Source organism: Glycine max, chromosome 6, assembly GCF_000004515.6.
Source record: "Glycine max cultivar Williams 82 chromosome 6, Glycine_max_v4.0, whole genome shotgun sequence".
NCBI lineage: Eukaryota > Viridiplantae > Streptophyta > Magnoliopsida > Fabales > Fabaceae > Glycine > Glycine max.
The window spans coordinates 9,457,223-9,465,707 of record NC_038242.2 but is presented as its reverse complement, the minus strand read 5'-3'; the positions used below and the strand labels follow the sequence as shown (position 1 = coordinate 9,465,707).

The 8,485-nt window shown below is 35.4% G+C and overlaps 2 protein-coding genes across 8 annotated transcripts; one reads left to right on the top strand and one right to left on the bottom strand.

Annotated features, from left to right (window-relative positions):
• Positions 1–363: 363 nt before the first annotated feature.
• On the top strand, positions 364–4,321 carry LOC100527147 (uncharacterized). Its single transcript, NM_001248655.2, is given in 5 exon segments — positions 364–407; positions 1,599–1,757; positions 2,393–2,444; positions 3,299–3,365; positions 4,075–4,321. Coding segments are annotated over 4 exon segments (378 nt in total). The 5' UTR covers positions 364–407; positions 1,599–1,601; the 3' UTR covers positions 4,178–4,321.
• A 622-nt stretch (positions 4,322–4,943) lies between these two features.
• Positions 4,944–8,254, bottom strand: LOC100790096 (pentatricopeptide repeat-containing protein At1g77360, mitochondrial). 7 transcript variants are annotated; one of them, XM_014776350.3, is made up of 4 exons: positions 6,352–8,254; positions 5,794–6,167; positions 5,610–5,697; positions 4,944–5,508 (listed from the first exon to the last, which is right to left on the bottom strand). In XM_014776350.3, the coding sequence occupies exon 1, from the start codon at positions 7,939–7,941 to the stop codon at positions 6,496–6,498; it is 1,446 nt and encodes a 481-aa protein (XP_014631836.1). In that variant the 5' UTR covers positions 7,942–8,254; the 3' UTR covers positions 4,944–5,508; positions 5,610–5,697; positions 5,794–6,167; positions 6,352–6,495. The 7 variants fall into 7 exon arrangements, with proteins under 7 accessions (XP_014631836.1, XP_014631837.1, XP_006581593.1 ...); XM_014776351.3 differs by having other exon boundaries at positions 5,634–5,697; XM_006581530.4 differs by having other exon boundaries at positions 5,610–6,167.
• Between the last annotated feature and the right edge of the window lie 231 nt (positions 8,255–8,485).

The window sequence follows — 8,485 nt, the reverse complement described above, 5'->3', positions numbered from 1 at the left end:
AATATTTAGTAGTATAATTATAATTTATAATAAATAAATACTTCCAAATATATAAATTATATTATAATTAAAATATGTAATCTCTAACACTTAATAAATAAATATCTTTTGAGATATAAATTATTCAGTTTCAGATCAATGATACACATTTATACTTTGTATGTATAGATATGGAGGGATTATTAAATTAAGTTAGCTTTAGAATTAAAATTAAAAATATATTTTAAAAAATATTGAATAAAATTAAGTGTTCAGTAATTTTTAAAAATATTCTTATTTTAAAAAATTCCTAAAATATTTTTTGTTGAAAAATACTACTGAAGAGTGAAGATTTATCAAATTGCCCTCGGGTATTTGACTCGTGCGTTTGGTCGAGATCTGAACTGAAACCGCTGCTCCGATCTGAGGTAAGCTCCTTTGTTTCTCTATTTCTTCACTTCTCTTATTCTTTGCTTGTTTTCTGTGAAAATGCTAGAGTTATAGGGAATTAAATTGATGGATTTGATCTCGAATCCCCCGATGCTTCTTTTCTGCTTGTTTGGACGGCGAATTGTTGTTTGTTTTTTATGAAACTCGGCTTGCGTAGCTTGGAGTTAGGGTTTTTGGTCAGATATTATATTTACGCTTGGGATCGGTGTACCTTGAGAACATTGTTGGATTCGTTGAGCTTTAGTTGTTGACTTTTTGTTTTTCGTGAACTTCATAGCTTCAGCTACTTATAAGCTAAATCTGCCGTTCATGCCTTTGTGTTTGAGCGGTTAAATTAGTAGCATTATCGATGTTTTCTTGCACGGGGTGGCTTCCTTGTTTCCTTTTGCCGAAGAGTGTGTGCTTATTCTGCATGTTTGAAATTGAATAAACCATCAATTTCGTCGCCGAGCTATTATCCCCTCCCTTAAGTCGCTCCTAAAGTAATAAAACTATTTAAATCATCTCTGAAGTATTGAATATCCGTCACTTTAGTCTAGTTGATGTGTTTCAGTAAAGTTTAGGAACCAATTTGAAGGGTTTTTAATATTTAGGGGACTGCTTAGTGAATGTTTGAAAATCTGATGCAAAATGACTTTTTGAGGCAAAAGTCATTGTGCCAAAGGATCAAGACCCTTGCTTTTGTTTTTGTCCATTAGATCTACATTGGAACGTGTGCTGCAACAATTTTAATTGCAAACCAAACATGCACTTAGTACTTGGCATGATTTCTCATAGTTTTAGAACTATTTAAGTAATTTTTATACTGTAAGGACCACTTGATAGAGTGAGTAATAATGCAAGAATAAAGTTGGTTGTTTACTAGTTTGAAACTTATCAAGCCCGACTTACTTGCTATTCCTGTTTTTCGTGAAGAGAAGCTTGCCATATACACTGTAAAGAGCGTTTTCATGTCATGGATAAAAACATTTAAGTGGATTATACTTGTGGCCACTACAGATACGTGGCTGTTTGGATTCATGGCAAGCATATGTTGTAATTTTGGTATAATGTGCTTTATACTTTTGTGCTGTTTCTGCTTGCAACTCAGTGATGGGTGATGGTGATTTTTTTCCTGTTATTCTCACAATTGTTTCTGTGTTCACAATTGCTGAACTTGCAATGAGAAGGCCATGGCTGGGTCTGGGAGTTCCATGCTGTATTCCTTTCTTCTCTTCACAGTCATTCTCTCACTTCAAGAAATGTACCGAGGGAAACTAGCATCATCAGAATTATACACTATACTTGGAGGGTTTGTTAGCTCTATCCTATTTCTTGTGCTCCTAACCGTGAGTTTTGAATCCACCTCTTGACTTCTTTCTCAGCTTTGAAGTTTTATATGCTGATAATATTATGTTCTTTTCTGAGTAATAAGATCAATGATAGAATAGAAGGAAGGAAGGAAAAAATATTTGTTATGACATCAGAAAATGAAGAATGACTATCACTTTTCCTTTGTCATTACAGCCGTTTTGATACTAGTGTTTGGTTATTTGTACTTGTATTATAGTCTATAAACATATTTGTATAAAGGTTTGTCTCTAGAAGGCATCAAATTGTGCACTGCATGATTCTTTGTAATTCTAATGAGAAGTGCCATTTCTGTAAAATGAAGCCAGACGATTTTCGGAAGACTTAGAAAATCCCTATTTTTATCACTTTGTAGTTGTTGGTTAATGTTCAAATATATTGATTCCTTGGTCACTCATTTATACGATCCTTCTACCTTGAGAAAAGCAAAGAATCTTTTGTTCAAACTAGTGCTAGATGGACTGTGGTGACTTATTTTAACGAGATATATGTGAATTCTTGTACTTATCTATGTAGTCTTCTTTTAATTATCTTTTACTCATATAATTCTTCCAAGAATTCTATAAAAGCTAAATCTTTCAAGGTAATTTAAGGTATTTACATGTGTCTGCAGTTCATTGGAAATTTGCAGGAAACAATTGGTGCAAGAACTGGTTGGGGAGCTGGTAAGTACACATTGATTTTGAATGTTGATGACAAACTGTATTGTTTTATATTTAGGGAATTTAAAAACAAGTTTAACAGAATGAGTATTGTTTGTAACTTTCCAATTTTGTGATGTTAAACTTTGAAACATACTACTTAAGGTTAAGGCAATTAGTTGTTAGTGACTTTACTGTACTGTCCTTTGTGCATCAGTACCATAAGTTTCGACAAGTTTTTTATGCTTGTTTACCAGCATTGGGCCTGTGTTTTTAGGCAGTTATGAATATGCTTTCCTGTGTCTAGTTGTCATTATAAGTTTAACCTCTCATTGTAAAAATAGTCCAAGCTTGTTATTTTGTGGAGAGCTTTCTGCATGTCAGAGTTTTACAACTGCAGACTATATCGTTCTGCAATATGTATAGAAGGTAAACAAGATTATGCAGCATTGTACAGAGGGTTTGTATTTCTTCATGTCTATTTAGAGAGGCAAAATGATAGATATTAATTCTTCATAAAGAAGTAAAAAGAAGACAGTTTTGTCAAAGAGGATTGTGATATCCCTTTTCTAAACTTCTGCAATATAGGCGCATAAATTAGTATAGTAAGTTAGACTGATCAGAAAGTGAGAGAACATTATTTGAATGAGTAAACACGTATGTAACAGAAGAAACTGTATAATTACTGGATTTTTTTTCATTCATATTATGTCATTAGCATTAGCAATAACAATTCAAGTGGCACATGCAGCTGAAGAGATGCTGAATTTTATTGTCTAGGTCACTCACTCTTTAAAAGGAGTTGTTACATTTGAAGAACATCTAGTATTGTGTTTTATGCTTATGGAAAATGAAGATAGTAAATTTTTATTTTGCAGTCATAGTTGCAGAAGCAGTTGCTCTGATTGCTGCAAGCACTGTCCACCGAGTTTGCATCACTACATGGTATGCTCCCCCCAACCCTCTTTTGCCTTATGAATGAATAAGAAACTCAGTGAGAAGTGTAGTATCTGAAATATTCAAAAAAGAAGAGAGAGGGAGAAGAAAAAACACATCTCAAAAGCCAATGACACCTCTGGTCTCAAAATAAATAAGGTTTAATAGTAGCATATTTATTGTTCTTATTTCTCAAAATAAAGAGTTTTCACTTAGGGCTGGCTCAACGTGAGTGAGGCCTAAAACTTATTTGCTCTATAAAAATTAATAGAAAAACTTTAGTTATTTTACCTGTGGCCTGTCCTGTTCTCACTTGATAGACTTCTTGTATATATGTGTGTGTGTGCCCTATATTATTACATTAGCTGAATTGGAGAGTTTATATTAGTTCATGTCTCTGTCAGAGTCTGCTTCATAGGTTTTAGCAGCTTAATATGCTTGCAAAAGTCAGAAGGATGCTTCCATTTCGGAGGGTATAGTTATTTTAATGAAATAAAAAGGATCTTTGTGAAGAATATATTAGCAGTGATGGCCTAGTGTACCAAAGTATTGACATTATCGTGGTCTGGCTTATAAAGATGAGAAATCATATCCTAGCACAGCAACACGATGGCTTGCTGTGCATCTTTCAGTATTTAAAAAACATAAAAATATCTTTTTTTTTTAATTTTCATATTAACTCATTGTTGATGTTCTAATATTTGTTGCATAAATGTAGTTTCCTGTTCTCGGCTGCATTGCTGTATGAAGTTAACAAGATCTCTGGGTCAGCGCTTTCAACAAGTGACTCCAGGATTAAAAAGCAAAGTGGAAGAGCTTAAGCCTTTGTATGCTTTTACTATAAAGGCCTCTTTAGAAAATTTTCCCAGGAGCATTAGTTTTATAACTCTAGCATCATAACTTCTAAGAAGAGTGTTTTAAGTTTGTCTGACTTTGTACAATTTCAATGATATGATTTGAATTTTGAAAGAGGTGCGTCTAACGAAAAATCAGTCAGTCATTTTTTTTTCTCACAGGTGGCCCTCTCTGCTTAATCAAAAATAATGCAAAAACGAGTTACGAGGGATCTAAACTTTTGATGGATCCAACTTAAATATATTGAATGGTTCTGGATTTTGTTCACTGCTAAAGTAAGCCATTGACACCATTGTGGCATAGAGCTCCGTTAACTGTTGCACGGATCTTAGAACTCTGAACAGAAATTTGTAATAGATGGCTACATTGTCCGTCTGTTGTCTGAGATTACCTTTAGCCGTATGAGTTCACGCATTTGGTAACTCACGAGTGAAAAAAGAACTTCCCACATCGTTTGTTGTGGCTTAACCTAGATTAGCATACAACTCGTGCTCGATACAATTCATTTCATTAAATATCAGGATTCAAGGAAAGTTAAAGCGTAATGAAATTCAAAAATTTAAAATCCGTCCGTAAAATTTCCAGTTTGGATATTTATCAGGAAAATTGGAGTTTTCATTACGAAATTTGTAAAACATAATAAAACTCATGTTTTTTCCCCCTTGAATGTATAAATGTAAAACTGAATGGAATAATTGAACTTGAATGAAATAATTAAAATTTAGAAAAATCTACGTAAAATTAAAAGATATCAAATACTTGGAAATGGGAATTGTGGCTTTTACATGGATTCGAGCCTCTACCAAAATACCCCTTTAACAAGAACAAAGCAAGTTTTAGCCACAAAATATATAAAAGAAACTTCGCTAAGCACAATAGGTTGACAGAATTTAAACTCTATACTATCCCCAAAAATAGCAATCCTAAGGACCATTTACACAGCCGAAGTTCTTAGGGCAAGATATTGTCTTTTGTTTTTTCTAATGAGTAAGTGAATATTGACATTCTAGGCCTCTTGTTTACCAACCTCTCCTATGTCCCTATCTATGGAATCGCAACATTATCATTTACAATGTCTCGCCTATCCACAAAGAAAACCTGCACAGCCCCCAAGCCGGTGCAGCCACAAGACACAAATTAGCCCCAAGATTTGCAACAGCTTTTAAGATAGCACATGGCTGCTTTTCCAAAAAGAATAAGACCTAAGGTTTAAACCAGTAGCAGCTGTAGCTGATGCACATTGCACAGTGGTTAATTACAGCAAGTCATATTGAAATAGCCCTTAGAAGTTAGCTTCCTGCAAAAGTTGTGAGAAAAAAATAGAGTAACTCCAGGCAAGTTATTTTGGTTCAATCAACATTTTAATGGTTCTAAATTCTAATTGATCCCTACTTTTACCTTCACTGTTAACCCGGGACTTACCCAGATCTCACAACAGAGCCACTTCTCAAGATCCCAAGTGGATATGGATATTTTTTTTTAACAGCTGAAAATTTAGGCCAAAAGAAACAACATACTGGAAATCTAAGCATAGCATTCTAAGACTTCAATCAATAAAAAAGTAAGTTAAAGGGAGCTTTACCAGGGGGAAGCATAACAGTTGACATCACTGATATTTATCAGAGGTTGATAAGCAGTTCCTAGTTGTTATAGACAGAGCCAGTGCTGTTAGATTTTTCTTCACTAAAAGATAATCAGGATAGTTTTCACTACACCAAGGACAAAATCCAAAACAATTTCCTTTTTACTACCACTCATTTCCAATAGAACTTCAATAATCATGAAGCATCAAATCTTAAATCACTAAAATTCGAGGGTGAATGCTCCCCTGCTTATTTATAGATATTCTCACTTTAGAGGAACTTTTTCCTGTAACATGTACCACAAAACAACTAAACACATTCTACACATCATCATGGCACTGGATAATGGTCTCATAATCTCATCAGCAATAACCTGCGATATAACGTTTGATCATCAATGCATTTGATATTTAGGAAGGACGTGGCAGTAGCATCATCATCAGAGGATTATAACAAAAAACTTGTAAGTTTTAAAGCAAAAGGAAAATCTTAACAAAAGGAGCAACATAAAAATGAAATAACAGAAGTCAGTGTGAAAAGTAAATGAAAAAGTTTACCAGTGAGTAAATGCTCTGATTTTTATATTACAAAATAGGCAGATCCCGAATATATAAAACTGTGGCCACAAAACTGTTTTGACAACAAAATCAGTATTCAAAGCTTGTTATATGTTTCTAGTTGCCCGTTGTATTCCATGCTTTTTAATCATATAAAGGCTCCTTGACGAGAAGATTCATTTTCTCGTGAAGAAATTTGAGCACATCCTCTCTCCCTTCCTTTATAAGCAACTGTCTTAACCTCCCAAATGTAATACGTGATGGTCGAATTCCCTTCTCTATCATCTCTTCCATCACAACACAAGCCTTTGCAGCATTGTCCTTTTCACACAACCCCTTGATAAGGGCAGAAAAGGTGTGCATGCTTGGAACAAACTGTTTTGATTTCATATACTTCCATATTTTCAGAGCCATCTCCAGTTCATTTTTCTCACAGAACATTTTAATCATCATTGTATATGTGTCAGCATCCGGTTCACACAACTTGATCATCCGGCAGAAGACTCGGAAAGCTCTATCAGTCTGTCCTTGGCCAATCATACTGCTTATAATAACATTGCAGGTCCTTGAATTAGGAGCGACACCATTGCTCTCCATCTCCTTCAAGACCCTATGCACATTTTTAAACTTATTTACTTTACAAAATGCACCAATCAAGGCATTATATGCCACAACATCAGCCTTGATTCCCTTCTTCGCCATCTCAAGGAACGTATCAATAGCATCTTCAATCCGGTGCTCCACTCCATAAGTATGAACCAAGACACTATAAATGAACGACGTTGGCCTGCAATTGCCCACATCCATTTCCTTCACAACCTCAACAGCTTCATCAACCCTCCCCGCTTTGCAAAGAACATCAACCATGATACCATAAGTAACGACATCAGGGTCGCACCCCGCCTCAACCATCTCTCTAAAAACCTCCCTAGCCCGGGGAAGATTGGGAGCCTTTCCCCACCCCTCAAGCAAAATGCTGTAACTTTTTTCGTCCGGCACAAACTGACCCTTCATAGCATCAAAAATCTCCTGAGCCTTCCTTACATTGTTGGACTTGCACAAAGCACTCAGCAAACCATTAAATGCAGCAAGATTCGGAACCACGTCATACTTATCCATAACATTAAAGGTGTAAACAGCCTCATCAACCTTGTTAGCCCTAGCATACTTTCTCATCATGATGCAAAAAGTTTCAACATTTAGCATACCCTTTTTCCTCATTGCACTAACAAGGTCCCACACGATCTGGTACTGTCTAATCTTGGCCAAAGATTCAATCATCAAGTGGTATGCCCTAATGCTATGTGAGTAACCTCTCTGCTTCTCTGCCCACTCAAAGAACCGAAATGCTGGCATGCCCGCATTCTCGAACCTCTTGAGAACGTTCTCAACTAAATCAGGGGAAACTCTAACACCGGTTTGATTAAGAGCAGTGTCAAGTCCGAGGGTAGGACACGTCATCATAACCTTGCACACTCTTTCACTTGCTTCTCCAACATCCTGAATCATCGCCTCGCTTGCGCTGTGCATTTTCGTAAACACCACCCATTTGGAAAATATTTTACTTCTATGGGAACAGAGCTTAATCATTGCGTGGACAAAGCAAGAGTCGCAAATTATTCACCTGAAGCAAGCTCCAAAATTGCGAGGCTGCAAACCCTAACGTGATGAAGGCGATGGCTCAAGTTCGTAGAAGCAAAAGCCTATTTTTTTTATCTTCTACTACTGTATTTCTGTGTATGGAGGTTCGGTTCAGACCAAAAGCGGTTCGGTTCGCGGTGGTTTGATGGTGGCTGCTGGCTGGGTAGAGGTGACGCCGCGGTTGTGTTCAACGTTCAGACTTCAGAATCTAAAACTAAAAACAAGTACCGAATTGTTTATTCCCGAGAAAGAAAAAAAAAAAACTTATTAATTTAAACAAATGTATATCTTGCTCTTGTGAATTGTAATTGCAAGCTGAGTGTGTTGTAACCCTGTACAGTTGTACTAATGCTGATAGTTTTGGTTTTAATTATTTTTCTCTTAATTTTTTTTTGAAATCTCACTATAAATTAAATTACTCGGATTTTTCTATATTTTCATTTAATAATAATATTTAAATTTTTATTTTGAGGATTTCTGATAAATTAGATTT